The 18,760-nt window shown below is 40.7% G+C and overlaps 1 protein-coding gene across 1 annotated transcript; it reads right to left on the reverse strand.

Moving 5' to 3' along the window:
* Positions 1-570: 570 nt before the first annotated feature.
* On the reverse strand, positions 571-18,756 carry LOC139478629 (lipoamide acyltransferase component of branched-chain alpha-keto acid dehydrogenase complex, mitochondrial-like). The gene is made up of 11 exons (XM_071261189.1): positions 18,700-18,756; positions 17,106-17,238; positions 15,951-16,023; positions 14,928-15,106; positions 14,110-14,252; positions 13,446-13,542; positions 11,043-11,344; positions 10,267-10,344; positions 8,128-8,319; positions 7,312-7,383; positions 571-6,817 (listed from the first exon to the last, which is right to left on the reverse strand). Exons 1-11 carry the CDS (start codon positions 18,754-18,756, stop codon positions 6,650-6,652), a joined length of 1,494 nt encoding a protein of 497 aa, XP_071117290.1. The 3' UTR covers positions 571-6,649.
* Positions 18,757-18,760: the final 4 nt, after the last annotated feature.

The raw sequence follows: 18,760 nt of genomic DNA on the forward strand, positions 1-18,760 counted from the left end.
TATCAACAAGTACCATCTTTAATGTATGGTGCGGCCTGAATCGAACACTGCAAGAGGGATGCAATACATGAATGCCCAGAATCCAGAAAACAACAGAAATCTGCATATCTTTGCAGCAAATAGTGAGTGAGTGAGTTGTGTTTAACACCGCTTTCAACAGTATTCCAGTTATATCACAGCGTGTCAGCTTAATGTGTGAGTGGGTGAATAAGGTTTTACGCCGCTTTTAGTAATATTCCAGCAATATCACGGCGGGGGACACCAGAAATGGGCTTCACACATTGTACCCACTTAATGTGTGAGGAGAGTCGGAAGTGATGCAGGTATCAGACGTTTACCACTTCTGTGAAACCCACGAGCACGGTTATGGTGCTGACAAACATAGAAACACAATCAAGGCACACATGTATTTGAACCCACAATCATGTTTCTGGCATGCCCAAGCGACACAATTCTGCACAGCGAATCGCGACGACTTGGTCACCTGTGCACCCTGCAGAAAATAGATTTGAATAGTCATCACGTTTTGGGAAACAAATACAAACCACATTTACTTTTCATTGTCTTTATTATCAGCATACCAGTACCATGACCTGAATTACCTCACAACACACATCTCAGAGCAAACAATAGGAGTTATCTCCCTTTACACCACTACACATTCAAACTTACAGTGCTCAATTCAACAAATAATCGTCTACCACAACCGTCTAGGAATAAAAATGTGATATAAAGAGATTAAACATGGGAGACTAAGCATCTGTGGTTGTCCCAAAGAGAGCTTTATGATCTGTTCCCTCTGTAATGGCAGCTCTCTGCCTGTGTGTCTGTTTAAGGAGGCATTGTCAGTTGTTACTGGTCCTGACAATACCACTCAACTTTTCATAGTGATATTCCTGTTAATATACCACACACCAAACTAATAACTTATAGCATGGAACAGTGCATGAGTGAGTGAGAAAGTGAGTTGGTTTGATGTAACTTTTAGCAATATTCAGACTATATCACAGCCAGGAACCACATAAACAGTCTAAATAAGTTGGGAATAAAACCCAGATCTTGGCTGTGACGAGTGCACCACTAGGCTATGCCACCATATACACCCTAATATAGTAGACGGTCCCAAATGGTTTCCATGTCAGTAATGAAAGTTGAATAATATTGATAATTAAACAGTAGACAAAAGTTGTTTCAATGAACCAAGGCCTCTCAGATTAAATACAGGCTTGAATATATAACAAGCCGTGCAACTTCTGACCATGTTATTATTTCAAAGAAGAATCACAAACCTTCTGGCGTTCTGACTAATTGATATCAGCATATGTCACAGGCCAAAAAAAAGAATTATAACATTAATGCATTCAAAAACAAACAAAGATTGTGATCAACCTCAAGTTTGGCATAGTGGAAATTTGGTCAACTTTATAACGACTGCCTATTTATGGCACAACCAACCAGTTGTCAGTATTTTCACATCACATACTTAACAAATATTATTGTACAATCAGGATAGATTTTACACTTGGAATTTAATAACAAGATTGAGTTTGCCTCTGGCATGAATGTTCAACAACATTTGAAGTCTGATTCAAGAAAACAATCTTTAAGCTCTATCATAAGCCTATATACCAGCAGTAAGTATTTGTTCTAGTTAGCTATAAGACAGCAATCTGTGTTTGTTTGTTTGTTTCTTGTTTAACGCCAGACTCAGCAACATTAAAGCTATATGATGGCGGTCTGTAAACAATTCAGACCAGACAATCCAGTGATTGACATCATGAGCATTGATCCAAGTCACCGAGTCTGACCACCCAATTCTGTTAGTCGCCTCTTACAACAAGCATGGTCACCTTTTTCGGTTGCTGAAGACCTATTCTACCACAGATCTTCACGGGTCCAGCAATCTGTGAAATATTTTGTCTGGACCACACAACTGGGATGTGATAACATGCAATTTTAGCAATATTCCAGCAATATCATGGGCTTTACACATTGTACCCTTCCTGGGAATTGAACCTGGATCTTCGGCGTATGGTGTTGACAAACCATGGACCATAATCAGCACAAATATGGCGTTCAAGCTCATGAGAATAGGATCCTGGCACATATAAGGGATGCAACTGCAGATTCTGGAACACAGCCAACCGTGCCCACATAAACCTTCAGCATACTGTAACCATGGTAACTCAAATATTACTTGAATGGTCAGCAAACTGCAGCTAGCAGTAGGACAGACAGCAACTTGCAGAAAGACCACTGACCATATGAAATATCTACAGATCAATTCGTGAGTGTGCGCTTACAGTAACACGGGGCATCGCTGAGGTACAGATCATCACACACGTCATATACACAGGGAGTTGCGACAGGCCACGACTATCTAAGCTTGTGTTCTCGCTCTGATTCACAATCTCACCTCTGACAGAGACGCACACAACACAGGCTACACAAGTAGAACACTAATACTGATATGTCAAACTCAACCTCAAGGTCACATTAAAAAACCCAGAAACAAACATCATTGACGTTAAATAAAAGCCTAAGTAAACAAATTGCAAAACAATAATGATTAGTTATTTCTGAGAGGAATAGCCTCACGTACAACACATGACCAGCCGCTGCCCCCAGACACAAGTAGGAAATGTTTGATGTGGAATATCCTCACACATTCATGTCCTGAGCTAATCCTGAGTAGTATGCTAACTTAAACCCTTACTTCAATATGGTCATGAAGATCATTCACATAACATTTAAGTTATTTTAAACTTTTTTGCCAGTATTTGCCATTGATCAGTCTAAGACTTTTCTGAAAGGTTAACTTATTTTAAGTTATAGATTTAAAGGTGCAAGATCAGTGAATGAGTGAGTGAGTTTGGTTTTACGCCGCTTTTAGCAATATTCGAGCGATATCACGGCGGGGGACACCAGAAATGGGCTTCACACATTGTACCCATGTCGGGATTCGAACCCGGGTCTTCGGCGTGACGAACGAAAGCTATAACCACTAGGCTACCACGCCGCCCCAGGTGCAAGATCAGATTGGTCATCTTCTTAATTTTAGCGTTACCAGAATTTAACACAGGGTAAAACTGGACATGCCAATGGTTATCAACAGATTCATTGTGAAAACAACAAAAGATGCCAGGTCTACAAGCCATAAAACTGACCCAACTGACCCTGGAACCAGGCTGAGTCAGTGAGTAAATAAGAAAACATACAACTTAGTGGAAAACAACAAATGCAATAAACCAGTGGTTGTTATCCACACAGGTGTATGTTTTCTTATTGAACCTGGAACCAGTCGACATGACAAGGGCTGTAATGCATTAGGTAACAATGGACATCCCCGTGTGGAACTTCTGAAAATGTTTGAATACCCAAAATGCGCAGAAACTGAATGAGTGTGTGTTTAACATGACATTAGGTGAGTGGGTGAGTGAGTTTGGTTTTACGCCGCCTTTAGCAATATTCCAGCATTATCAGGTACAGGGGGCGCACATGGTACCCATGTGGGGAATTGAACCTAGGCCTTTCAATGTGTCGAGCGAACGTTTTAACCACTAGGCTACCCAACCACACCAACATGACATTAAACATATCAAACAATTCTATTGTGATGAAGAAATAAATATATTTCCGAATATGCAAAAAAATCATAAACCCACGAAGAAAGTACCATTCCTCATGCAAATTTGTTCTTGCACCTCTAAAGAGTTACACCCACAAACAACTGCTCTTTCTAACAAGCTTTCAACAGCCAAGTTGACACATCTTCACACATCAGTCCACACCAAAAGCAACATTTCTACACACATACAATCACAGCTGAGATTCTTCTCTAGACCTGTCTTCTGACATACAATCTGAGCTATTGTAGTCCAACATTAGTGGAGTGGAGGGCTTTGTTTACCAATATACCACATGGGTAAGAAAGTGTGTACCCTCCTGTCGCATCTGTTAACACACTTCAGGAAAAAAGAACCCTCTGACGATACTTAGTGTTTGAAGCAGAACATTTTTTTTATAATTTAGCCTTCTGACCATTCAGTCAAACGTCGTTGTTTTGAGATTTGAGGTGTCAAACGGTTGTCCCGAAATAAAAGTTTGGTCCCTGCGTATTCTGTCTTTATTCATCATTTTTGGTTGTCGGACCTCGGACAACTGGAGGTAATCACGTAGGTCTCTTTAACTTCGATATTGGTGTTTGACTGTACTTTAATAAGAGCTCACATTAACTTTGATATATATTTATGTCAGTGAAAAAGATACCTTTGTAAACCATGTAACAAAAAGTGACATTAGATGCTGCAGGAGCCTGTTGGGATAACATAATACTTTGGACAGTATTGACGAGAAATATATATCAATATATACCACTGTAATATATATGTTTATAATACATAGCTAGGCAGGCTTAAAGGGTCTATAATTGAATACCGGTAATTGGAATTATCGTCGATGGGAAGAAATATTAACGATCATCGAAATGAAATTGTCATTGATAATAACTCACTATAACTATTGTGATGGAATAAAGTTTAGATTTACCGAAACACACTTGCTATTGTCAATCTTGTCAATTGTCGAAGAAGAAAAGCAACTGTCCCCAAAGTAATCCATGCATAATGTGTCACTGCTCACAGTGGTGTGAAATATGTTGATTTCTTACGGGATTTTGTAGCACATTTCCTGAAAGTTACTTCTACAATAATTATCGATAAATTGATCGATATTTAGATTGCTATTATTGACCTAAATGATCTATATCGATAGCCAGCCCTATCCATGGCCGTGTGAAGGGAAAAAGAATAGTCAGAAACTAGGATAAATTGTTCTTGCTAGAAAAACCAGTAGTACGCAAATTGAGACAAACGTCCGGGGTTCAATGACTGACCATGGGAGCATGGCACAATGACTGTTGGCTTTACACTGTACATCTTGGTATTTGTGGCTAATCAGCTTTCAGTAAAAGAGTGAGTGAGTTGGGTTTAACACTGCTTTTAACAGTATTCCAGTCATATCACAGCGTGTCAGCTTAATGTGGGAGGAAAGCCCGAAGTGATGCAGGTCTCAGACGTTTACCACTTCGGTGAAACCCACAAGCACGGGTATTGTGCTGACAAACCTAGAAACATAATCGGGGCGAACCGGGATTCGAAACCACAATCATAGGTTTCTGGCGTGCCCAAGGGACGCAACTCTGCACAGCGAATCGCGGCGCTTTAGACGACTGGGCCACCCGTGCCCCTCATTCAGTAAAAGAGTGCCTCCATTTATAGGACATCAACATGATCAGTGTCCAATGCATGACTGCTCCTGTGAGTCACAACAACATCGCTGTGAGAGACAGTGAGTGAGTGAGTGTGGTTTTACGCCGCTCTTAGCAATATTTCAGCAATATCACGACTGGGGGACACCAGAAATGGCACACATTGTACCCATGTGGGGAATTGAATTCGTGTCTTCTGTGTGACGAACGAACGCTTTAACCACTAGGCTACCCACCGCTTCTGTGAGAGACAGGTATTTTGAACAGAATAATCCATTTTTTATTAGAAACCATGGTAACTTGATAATCTGCCATACACACTCTATACAAACTATATATACATCTTGGCAAGTCTTATATACAAACATAGCTGGTTCTGTTATATGACTGTAGAAACGTATGAATGGCAGCTAAAACCTTGTCAAGTGTATCAAGGGAAGTAATTTGTAAGTGTCAGGATTACCTCCCTTGTGTTGTCAATTTTTATCTTCAACAGGAGCGATAATCTGTTTTGGTCATATCACCAGCATTTTTATATTCAAGAATTGGATCATTTAGAAAGCATCAAGATAATTCTGCGAAATTAAATGTCAAAGTATTTTGAATAATGTCATTTTATCAGCACCTTTCACATTACGTTTTATGTTATCTGTACGATCTATTCCAGTAATGACTGTCGTCGGACTATAATTCCTGAGTAGCACAATGGAACATACCCACCCTATTTGATTGTACTCAAACATTATGACATTGTGCCATGTAGATTCTGGAGAAGTTACCTTGTATCATCTTCCCGAGGCAAGAGACTTAACTGACTATAAAAGTCCAGTGTCCACCCTTGCCGAACTAGGCTGGCAGTAGGGAGTTACAATTTGGCTGGACTAATGAGCCTATGCATAACCCAATCAAAATCACGCAACAAAAACGAAATTTGGTTCGTAAACTGTCATGCAGATTTCAGTTGATGGCAGGATTTGCAAAGCATGTGCACCGCCAACTCGTTGTCAACAGATATTTTCCATATGTTTTCATGTTTTTAATCAAGGTGCTCACCTGATTGGATGCATTTTGTGATGTACAACTCGTTTTATCACAATATAGATCTTGATTATCGATCAGATCATCCTGACTGGGTGCTGCCATTTTGTTTGAAGCAAATGCAAGTGATATGAGAAGTGGAATTTGATTGGTCCATGGGAGAGGCTTAGAAGGGGCATAACTTGTAATCATAGGTGCGACGATCGAGCCCAGGAATTCCAGCCTAGTTTGGCAAGGGTGGATACTGGACTTTTAAAGTCAGTTAACTCTCTTGACTCGGGAAGATGCCTTGTGTTTGAGTTGCAATGAGTAATATCACGAGAATACTATGTACATATCACATCACTTCAGATCCAGTATCATTGTGGTTGGGTTCTCTAAATACATCTTCCACAAGTTGGAGAATCGGGCCATGGTGGCACCATCTACAATTCGATGATCGGCAGACCAGCTCACTTGCATGATGTGAGCTTTACGCACGTTGCCATCACGGTCAAAACGAGGCACAGCCTGCAAGAACAGAAAGCAATCATATTCCTTTTGTATTCAAAGCATAATATCTATAATTATTTATGAAATATTTACATTTATGGAGCCTGACAAATGTATGGGCCACAGGCCAATAAGTAATTCCAAGTAATTTTATTGGCTAACCAAGTAATTATAAGGATGATAAAAAAAGATTTCAGAATAATATGAAATTTATCATCGGTTCTGGGGGACTAAATGTTAATGTGTATATTGTAATGGCATGGATCACAAAAGTGACCCTTGATATAATGAAACCGGCAGAAAATTCTTATCTCTGGTCAACAATTTGATCTGGACCAGGCAAACCAGTGATTGAAATCATGAGCAATTATTCATGGCATTGGGGCACGATGACACACAATACGCAAGTCAAAGAGTCCAAGTCCATCCCTTCTCTCATGACAAGGAGCTTGTGGATCGTTTTGTCCCTGAATACCCCCGTGGTCAGTCACACGCTGACATCAAGCACTCACCTGTATCCTGCCGATGGCACCGATGGCAACTTCAGGAGGAACGATCACAGGCCTAGCATATGTCCCTCCAATCTGTGCGAGTGAAGGAGAGTTAGTGAGTCAATGTCATGGTACGCTGCAGTCAGCCATAGTCAGGCTTTATCAAGCAGCTTGAAAATAATGTCACAGTGGTGTTAGAAATAGCGAGTGACAATCCATGGCCATAATGGCAATAATGTCACAGTGTTGTTAGAAATAGCGAGCGACAATCCAGGGCCATAATGGCATATTAACATGCAATCACCAACTAGAATGAATTTTTATTCAAAAACATATGTCTTCCTGCTCCTTTTTCTTTATACATTAGTAAAAGTTGTTACTGTAAATGTGTTTGCAAAACTGAAACACAATAATAATAAATCATAGCTCAGAAAGGTAATGGTTTCATTAACTGTTGAGTTTTGGCATGAAAACAAACGTCAAATTGTTTCCATGGAAACACAAATAAAAAAAATAAAAAATAAAAAATATGGAAAGATAATAGCTGAGCATGTGGTCTTTGCACATGTATAGTTTCATGCAATTATATTCATTAGTTTGAAAGTGATTGCTTGGAAACAAAGTCTAGAGTTGTTTTAGACAAAATCACATTGCCTAACCACCCATTTCATTAATAGGTCACCCCTTATGACCAGCATCAACCAGCAATACTCCACTTGGATCCCCATTGGTAATTCATTAAAGCTAAAGGGATTACAGATTCGCAAACCCCTTTTCCACTCAATGATTGTTTACTTTCAATCTGTCTACCTATCTATACACTAGAAGAAGACTTACCGATCCTATGTTTGACAAGGAGAAAGTTCCACCAGTGAGATCTGATGTGCCAAGTTTCCCTGCTGACCCTAATTGCTGTAGTCGATTCAACTCCGCTGCTAGCTCGAAGATGCTTTGTGATTGGACATTTTTAATATTTGGAACAGTTAGGCCATCCCCTGTGTCCATGGCAATGCCAATATTATGAGAAGCCTGTGAAATAGAAAAATTACATGAGCTGACCAAAATCCCAAAATCAGGATGAATCGGCATTGGTACAATCAGAGAATCCTTGCATGACAAAGGGACCCAACTCTGCACTGCTAATTGCAGTGCTTAGATGACGGTCCCCAGTAAGTGATGGTTGTTGATTGCTGCAGACAGCAAAGTTACAACCACTACACTGATTCCAGTTACCTATTGTACCGATTCCAGTTACCTATTGTACTAATTCCAGTTACCTATGTGTACTAATTCCAGTTACCTATTGTACCGATTCCAGGTGCCTACTGCACCGATTCCAGTTACCTACTGCACCGATTCCAGTTACCTACTGCACCGATTCTAGTTGCCCACTGCACAAATTCCAGTTGCCTATTGTACCCATTCCAGTTACCTATTGTACCCATTCCAGTTACCTATTGTACCGATTCCAGTTACCTACTGCACCGATTCTAGTTGCCCACTGCACAAATTCCAGTTGCCTACTGTACCGATTCCAGTTGCCTATTGTACCAATTCCAGTTACCTATTGTACCGATTCCAGTTACCTATTGTACCGATTCCAGTTACCTATTGTACCGATTCCAGTTACCTAATGTACCGATTCCAGGTGCCTATTGTACCGATTCCAGTTACCTATTGTACCGATTCCAGTTACCTAATGTACCGATTCTAGTTGCCCACTGCACAAATTCCAGTTGCCTATTGTACCGATTCCAGTTGCCTATTGTACCGATTCCAGTTACCTATTGCACCGATTCCAGTTACCTATTGTACCGATTCCAATTGCCTATTGTACCGATTCCAGTTACCTATTGTACCGATTCCAGTTACCTACTGTACCGATTCCAGTTACCTATTGTACCAATTCCAGTTACCTATTGTACCGATTCCAGTTACCTACTGTACCGATTCCAGTTACCTATTGTACCGATTCCAGTTACCTAATGTACCGATTCCAGGTGCCTATTGTACCGATTCCAGTTACCTATTGTACCGATTCCAGTTACCTACTGCACCGATTCCAGTTACCTCTTGTACCAATTCCAGTTACCTATTGTACCGATTCCAGTTACCTTTTGTACCGATTCCAGTTACCTATTGTACCGATTCCAGTTACCTACTGTACCGATTCCAGTTACCTATTGTACCGATTCCAGTTGCCTAATGTACCGATTCCAGTTACCTATTGTACCGATTCCAGTTACCTCTTGTACCGATTCCAGTTACCTACTGCACCGATTCCAGTTACCTCTTGTACCGATTCCAGTTACCTATTGTACCGATTCCAGTTACCTATTGTACCAATTCCAGTTACCTAATGTACCGATTCCAGTTACCTATTGTACCGATTCCAGTTACCTATTGTACCGATTCCAGTTACCTATTGTACCGATTCCAGTTGCCTATTGTACCGATTCTAGTTACCTCTTGTACCGATTCCAGTTATCTACTGCACCGATTCCAGTTACCTCTTGTACCAATTCCAGTTACCTATTGTACCGATTCCAGTTACCTATTGTACCGATTCCAGTTACCTACTGTACCGATTCCAGTTGCCTTATGTACCGATTCCAGGTGCCTACTGCATCGATTCCAGTTGCCTAATGTACCGATTCCAGGTGCCTACTGCATCGATTCCAGTTGCCTGCTCCACCGATTCCAGTTACCTACTGCACCAATTCCAGTTATCTTTTGTACCAATTCCAGTTACCTAATGCACCGATTCCATGTTGCATGCTTTGAGGAATTAAAGTTGATAATTGTTCTCTTACAATTTCCAGTCACACGGTACTACATTGTACTTGAAAAATGATGTTCCCCAGAGATTAAACCCATACCCCTGTTCCTATTTCATATCATGTTGTCCAATAGAACCATCATAGTAAACATGCTATTACAGTAATGAAACCAACAGTCAATATTGAACTTGAGTACCTTGAAGATGATGTTTTCTACTTTGTCATCAATGCTGGAATTTAGAACAGGGAACTGAGACAAGGCCAGGGACGCTGCCTGTGAAAAGAATAATATTTAGCATGCGGTATTATCGGTATATCAGTAAATGGAGGTTCATCTTTCCACGATACGTATCACAATATCATTTTGTCATCCTATATATATCGGGTGATGTCAAATAGCGACTTTTTAATGTCATTTTCTTGCCAAATGTCTTCACTGCCCTGAAGCATGCGTCAGGGGCCCCAAGATGGCTGCGTATTTATTGACTGAGTAAACATCATGTTGTACCAGCATCTTGTTTTTTTCCATTTACCGGTATGAACTTCAGTTCATACCTTAATGTATCAGATTGCTGCTGAATTCAAAATTTATAATTATACAATATATCGTGATACACTTTAAACTTCAAATACCCATCCCTATTTATTACATTGAGTTTTAATTCAGATGCTGCAAATAATGACCTGATGCACACACACATGAAATAACCAAAAGAAGAATGTTTTTTCTTTTTAATTAACCTTGACATTGTTTCACTGTGATCACAATATATCCACATGAATTTATTTCGGTACAAACTTTCTTAATTGATTCCATAGCTGAGAAAATGACTGTGATGTTAATAAAAAAGTACCAGTATTTATTTAAACAAATCTGTTAGTGTTAGACAAAGCAAGACAATAATCAGGTTCTGAGTTATCTCCCCTGAATGCATTCACAGGATAAAGCTATCAATAGTCAATGGCACAAACCTTGATAAAAACTGGCATGTACGAAAACTTGATGCCCCTTTTTTCCGCCACCTTCTTGAGATCTTTCCTGAGATTAACAAGTGTTGTGACATCAATTTCATCATAATATCCAAAATGTGGAATCTTGAGAGCAGCACTCATTGTCTTCACCATAACCTTCTGCATGCCTTTGATTGGCTGAGTGTAGTCCTTTCCCACAGGAGTGGGGGTCCTTAGGACAGGGGTTGGGGTGGTGGCAGGTGCCCTGGCTGCCTGGGGCGACGAGGCGGGGGATGGAGGAGCAGCCTGTTTGCCTGTAAATGCTGTAACATTGTAACATGTCGATGTAAACACTGTATAATGTTGATTTAAACATTGTAGCATATCAATGTAAACACTGTAACATATCAATGTAAACACTGTAACATATCAATGTAAACATTATACCATGTCGACGATGAAAACACTGTTCATATCGATGTAAACATTGTAACATGTCGATGTACACACTGTAACATATTGATGTAAACATTGTAACATGTCGATGTAAACACTGTAACATGTCGATGTAAACATTGTATAATGTCGATGTAAACATTGTAACATGCCAATGTGAGCATTGTAACATGCCAATGTAAATGCTGTAACATGTCAATGTAAACATTGTAACATGCCAATGTAAACATTGTAACATGTCAATGTAAACATTGTGCCATATTGATGTAAACACTATAACATATCGATGCAATCATTGTAACATATCGATGCAATCATTGTAGCATGTCGATGTAAACATTGTAACATGACGATGCAATCATTGTAACATGTCGATGTAAACACTGTAACATATTGATGTAAATGCGGTAACATACTGATGATGCCATTAGGACACAATGATCAGGGCCATGTTCTCAAAGTGATCTTAGTGCTAAGGTGATCTTAACTCCAATACATTAACACAGACTTCAGTGCAGCGTAACATGGCTTGGTGGAAGGGGCGCAGGGTACCGTGGTATGAAGCCATCTTAGTGCTAAGGTGATCTAAACTCCCAAACATTAACACAGACTTCAATGCAGCGTAACATGGCTTGTTGGAAGGGGCGCAGGGTACCATGGTACGAAGCCATCTTAGTGCTAAGGTGATCTTAACTCCCATACATTAAAACAGACTTCATTGCAGCGTAACATGGCTTGGTGGAAGGGGCGCAGGGTACCGTGGTACGAAGCCATCTTAGTGCTAAGGTGATCTTAACTGCCATACATTAACACAGACTTCAATGCAGCGTAACATGGCTTGTTGGAAGGGGCGCAGGGTACCGTGGTACGAAGCCATCTTAGTGCTAAGGTGATCTTAACTCCCATACATTAACACAGACTTCAATGCAGCGTAACATGGCTTGTTGGAAGGGGCGCAGGGTACCGTGGTACGAAGCCATCTTAGTGCTAAGGTGATCTAAACTCCCATACATTAACACAGACTTCAATGCAGCGTAACATGGCTTGTTGGAAGGGGCGCAGGTCACCGTGGTACGAAGCCATCTTAGCGCTAAGGTGATCTTAACTCCCATACATTAACACAGACTTCAGTGCAGCGTAACATGGCTTGGTGGAAGGGTCGCGGGGGTACCGTGGTACGAAGCCATCTTAGCGCTAAGGTGATCTTAACTCCCATACATTAACACAGACTTCAGTGCAGCGTAACATGGCTTGGTGGAAGGGGCGCGGGGGTACCGTGGTATGAAGCCATCTTAGTGCTAAGGTGATCTAAACTCCCATACATTAACACAGACTTCAGTGCAGCGTAACATGGCTTGGTGGAAGGGGCGCAGGGTACCGTGGTACGAAGCCATTTTAGTGCTAAGGTGATCTTAACTCCCATACATTAACACAGACTTCAGTGCAGCGTAACATGGCTTGGTGGAAGGGGCGCAGGGTACCGTGGTACGAAGCCATCTTAGTGCTAAGGTGATCTTAACTCCAATACATTAACACAGACTTAATTGCAGCGTAACATGGCTTGGTGGAAGGGGCGCAGGGTACCGTGGTACGAAGCCATCTTAGTGCTAAGGTGATCTTAACTCCCATACATTAACACAGACTTCAGTGCAGCGTAACATGGCTTGGTGGAAGGGGCGCGGGTCACATGTTGGGTGATGCCAACATCCAGTTAGTTTTGGGAAGTGATTGATTGAGTAGATGATTGTGAGTGATTGAGTATGGTTTTACATCGCTTTTAGCAATATTCCAACAATATCATGGCGGGGGACACCAGAAATGGGCTTCACACATAATATCCATGTGGGGATTCAAACCCAAGCCTTCAGCGTGACGAGCAAACTCTTTAAGCACTAGCTACCCCACTGACCCGTTTTGGGAAGTGACAAATATACATAAACATTAAACAGTTGTATGACTGAAGCTAACCAGAATCCCCGTGGTCCAGACTTTCGATGTGTCTGGTGATGTCCTCCTTCAGTATACGGCCATCTTTCCCCGTGCCCTCCACATCCTTCAGGTGTATCTGACAAAATACAAAACAGTGGAAATGATGTTGATGAATAACATTTCACAGACATGGATCTTTTCACCTTTACTAACAATGACAACAGCCAGTGCTTCTGGTAAATAATCATCTTCTTGCAACTGTGTTCAGCATCATGTAAAGTAAACAAAAAAGGCTGATGCTGGTCATGTCATGATATTAGTGTCTGTCACAACAATAAATACAGTAAAGTACCGTTATAACGAACTCAAGGGGACTACTAATTTTAGTTCGTTATAACCGTAGTTCGTTATAAGTATATATACAGCATAACTACAGCAAATAGTCGGGACAAAAAAAGTAAGTTCGTTATATCCGCCAGTTCGTTGTAAGCGTGTTCGTTATAACCGTAGTTTACTGTAAAGGGTAAAGAAATAGGAAGCAACAAATTCTACTTCACAATATTCGTTCACAAATCACAGTGAAGTTACAGCTGTGACCAGTTGTTCGCTAAAAGCATAATGTCCTGCCCTACTGCTTATTAGCGGTATCATGAATGAAGGTCAAGGTCACAGTAGAGTTTTCCTCCCCGGTGCTGTCACGTACCTTGTTCTCCATGGCCAGTCTGCGGACCGCTGGTGTTGCCAGCACTTTGCGGCCGGACCTGGTCATCTGCATAGAGTGGTCCTCGAGCCGCAGTTCGTTGCCAGAGATGTCGACTTCCTCAACATCTTCCTCCTGCTTGTGACCTGGGGTGAAAGTGAGTTTGTTTGTTTGTTTGTTGTTTAATGCTGCACTCAGCAATATTCCGATCTGTAAATAATTAAGTCTGGACCAGACAATCCAGGGATTGACATTATGAGCATCGATCCACTCAACTGGGATACGATGCCAGGCATTGACCAAGTCACGGAGTCGACATCTCGATCCCGTTAGTTGCCTCTTACGATAAGCGTGGGTGAGTTGGGTTTAACATAGCTTTTAGCAGTCTTCCAGTTATATCACTACGTGTCAGCTTAATGTTGAAGGAAAGCCCAAAGTAATGCAGGTCTTAGACATTTACCACTTTGCTGAAACCCATCAGCATGGGAATGGTGCTGACAAACCCAGAAACATAAGCAGGACTAACCAGGATTCGAACCCACAATCATAAGTTTCAGTTGTCCCAAAATCTGTTTAATGTTTATCTCCCAAAACATCAGCTTTGGTCAAGGAATTGCCTATGTAAAACAAAAAAGACAACTCTCAAAAACTCATATGTCAGTCAAACATCTACAAAACTAAAAAGTGTTGAAATACTTCCAGTCAGGAATAAACTTTTAGCAGAATTTGAAATCTGGCAAAGCTGGAAATGGGCTGATATCATATGGCAATAACAATAGATGCTGTATATCATCTGTGCAACTGTTTCACACAAGACTTACTGGTGCCCTCTGTCTCGATGTCCACCAACGCCTCACCCACCAATGCTGTTTCATCCACACCATAGTGGAGTTTCTTTATGATGCCATCGTAACGACTGGTAATAGTCACGGATGCCTTGTCGCTCTGAACTTCACAGATGCTGTCAAACTGGGCGACCGTGTCGCCTTCCGACACATACCTGAAACATCGGAGCCACGATTCTTCAAAACAAAGGAAAACCTAATTTGTAGTTGAAAAGATGCCATTTTCTATGACACATTTTTTTGCAGGTTATAATAAAGTGAGAGAGTGAGTGAGTTTGGTTCAAAGCTGCTGTGAACAGTATTTCAGTAATGTCAGCTCGTTGAGGAAGAGAACCCAAAGAGATGCAGGTCTTTGACATTTACCACTCGAGTTAAAGCCACAAGCATTGTGCTAACAAACCTAGAAACACAATTTGGGCAAAGAGATTTGAGCATAGGTTACTGGCTTACCTAAAGGTTGCAACTCTTCACAGAGAATTGCGCCACCTTCGAAAAATATGCCATTCATGAGCAAATTATGATAAATATTTTGTTCATGTGCTCATTTTTCATACAGCTGGCTGTATTGTGTATCTGAGGTAAAGTCGAATCTCATACAGCTGTATTCTGTATCTGAGGTCAAGTTGACATCCATACAGGTGTATTCTTTATCTGAGGTCAAGTTGACTCTCATACAGCTGTATTCTGTATCTGAGGTCAAGTTGACTCTCATACAGCTGTATTCTGTATCTGAGGTCAAGTTGACTCAGAATGAAGGGCGAGTGAGTTTGGTTTTTCGCTGCTTTTAGCAATATTCCAGCAATATCACAACTGGGGACACAAGAGATGGGCTTCACACATTGTACCCATGTCGGGAATCAAACCCGGGTCTTTGGCGCGATGAGTAAACACTTTAACCACAAGGCTACCGATCGCCCTCTGCTCCAAGAAGACAAGACAAAGATAAGGGTGGTCTAACCAAAGGGGAAACATAATCCATGAGATTGAGAAACACCATACCACTCCTTGATGATCACCTCTCTGATCCCTTCACCAATATCGGACAACTTGAACTGCATAACATCTTCAAGTGCTGAAACAAGAAGAGTGAGTCAGTCAGTTTGGTTCAACGCCACTCTTAACACAGGTCATCTTGATGTAGGGGGCAAGCCCGAAGTGATGCAGGTCTCAGATGTGTACCACTTTGGTGAAACCCACGAGCATGGGTATGGTGCTAACAAACCTAGAAACATAAGCAGGGAGAACGGGGCTTCGAACGATCAAAGGTTTCTTGCATGCAACTCGGCAAAATTCTTTTGTTAAAATTGAAAAAGACATATTTGTGTCAACAAAGACAGGCAGCGGTAAATCACTTTCATAGGAAGGTGTACCAGTTGTGGATGATAACTTTGTGAAATGTTTTTTGATGGACTATTGATATGTGCGATAGTCCAATCATATTTAGGGGGCTTGATGTGGCAAGGGTGGAATCAAGATAAAAATGCTAGTGGACGCTCTTGCCTCGGGAAGATGGTGAGAAAAAAGCCCGAAAACGTTGCAGATGCCCACAACCTTGATGAAACCCAGAGGAACAGATTGGGTGCTGTGGAACTAAGAAATGGTTGTCATGATAACCAAGACAAAAGGAACCCACAATCTGCATTCCTGATCAACTCATGTTATTCCAGGAAAAGCCCAATAGCGACTCGTGCACCTCTCATCATGCTCATGGCCATTTTTGCGACTGGGTTCCGTCTTAGCGCAAATGGACATACCTAAAACAATTGTCAGCTCGTTGCGTAATGGTTCACATATATTTCCCCATATATTATATATATTTCAGATGCAATTTAAAGCACATCGGGACGTGCGGAATTATACAGTATGATTGAACACATTTAACTGTGTCTTGGGTATATTTTTAGATGCAAGATATGTAAAATCAAAAATTATTTCTGAGGGATTATTTGACAAAGAACACCAAATCATACGCGCATTCTGATTGGTTTGTCATATTTTTGCCCATAACATTCATCGATAGGGGGACAAGTCTTCTTGCAGGTTACGGAAAGGGGCGAGTGGTGGCGAATGCAACAATCTGCAGCAAAGGGACACAATTCTGCAAACACCCCCAAAATGTTTCACTGTCAAAGGAATAAAACATAAAACAATTACCTGTAGATGTTTGAAAATATCTTGGTTGAAGAGTTTTCTGTCCAAACTTCTGTTGGCTTTCACCACCAATCCCACAAATGTGATTTGTTGCGGACAGAGTCTGGTACTGTCTGCACTTAGCAACACCATAGGCCTGTTTGAAAATAAACAATATACCTACAATTACAAACATGAAATAACAATATCTAACCTTGAAGTAAGATACTTGTTTCTGATTGGTAACTGATTTTTGCCAACATACCCCACTGACAAAAAAGGTACAAATTTCATATATCCAGCTGGGAAATGACAAAATTCTTACCCATCGAACACAACAATCTGAATATGTCATCTTGAAACTGAACACCTATCAAATGCACTGCCTGCAAGCTGTCAAGACGTCCAATATCTCTGAGAAACGGTTCGTTAGCCAAACATTTAAGAAAAATGCCATTTAGGATCGGATGCAGGGATAAATCCCTGGGTCATAACTTTCAACCAAACGCTTTTAAATACAAATATTTTGTTGTGCACTCATAACAGAGTTTAGGTCGAAGTCCAAATTGGCAAGATACTATAAGAACATTAATGAGTGAGGGGCTCATGGCACTGTTAGCAACTAATACATGTTGGATAGCAAAACCCAAGCAGTAGAAGCCACAGTTTAACTTCTAGACCCCAAAAGATGCTGATAACATAGCTAGAAATTGAAGCTCTGTACTCCTCTGTCTTTATTGTCGGTCACTGAATTCCTCCTCCAAAACATACTTGGAAGTTGTCCAAGTTAGAGTGAGTAAAGCTTTCAGGAATATTCCAGCCATATTCCAGCAGGTGACACCAAAAATGTCATTCAATGAACCCATTTTGGGGGGATGCCCTTGAATCTTTGGTCTGTCGATGTTACAATTCAACACATTAACCACTGCCCTTTCGAAGTCAGAGGATCATTCTTAGAATTCATACTGCATTGATATTTTAACATTAATCTCTTAACCTAAAAAACACTCAGCTAAAATACAGAGTAGATACCATGTATTAATCAAAACAAATAAGAAACATATTAAGAATAGTATTGAGAAGAACCATATTCTCTGAATAGCAAAATAAATTGCAAGTTTCAGATATGATCATTTATTTATACTGGCAAACTCATAACAATATAACAACTGAATCTGATAAGCGTGACTAAAACATTTTCATGAGGGCAGGGTGACCCTTTACTTGGGGAGGGCAGGGTGACCCTTTACTGGGGGTATGTCGTGGGTGTGATGTTTTTGACCAATCAAATTCGTTCAAGACACAAGAGAAGATAACTTAGATTCATGTATCACCTGTCCTGTCATTATATATTCATTTTAACCAATATTGCCAGTCAGTGATTGAAATAAATATACCATGTGAAAACTCATGTTATTAACAAGCAAAGATACACATTCATTAATGAAAATCCCGAAACACTGTTCAGCATTAACATGGCCCTTGTCGGAATGATACATCTCGATCTAGATTTTGGTAAATACTATATGAATCGTTCATTTGACAATTGCATAATATGCACTTGGTTGTCATAAAAAACACCGTGCATGGTGCGTTCATAGTCAGCCTTGATACACACTATTAAACGAAGCTTTCTTATGCTTGAGTTGACGAGCCGTGTAGAGATGGTAGCCATTTTC

This window comes from Haliotis cracherodii, unplaced genomic scaffold, assembly GCF_022045235.1.
Source record: "Haliotis cracherodii isolate W230 unplaced genomic scaffold, xgHalCrac1.p SCAF_4, whole genome shotgun sequence".
In the NCBI taxonomy this organism is placed as follows: Eukaryota; Metazoa; Mollusca; class Gastropoda; order Lepetellida; family Haliotidae; genus Haliotis; species Haliotis cracherodii.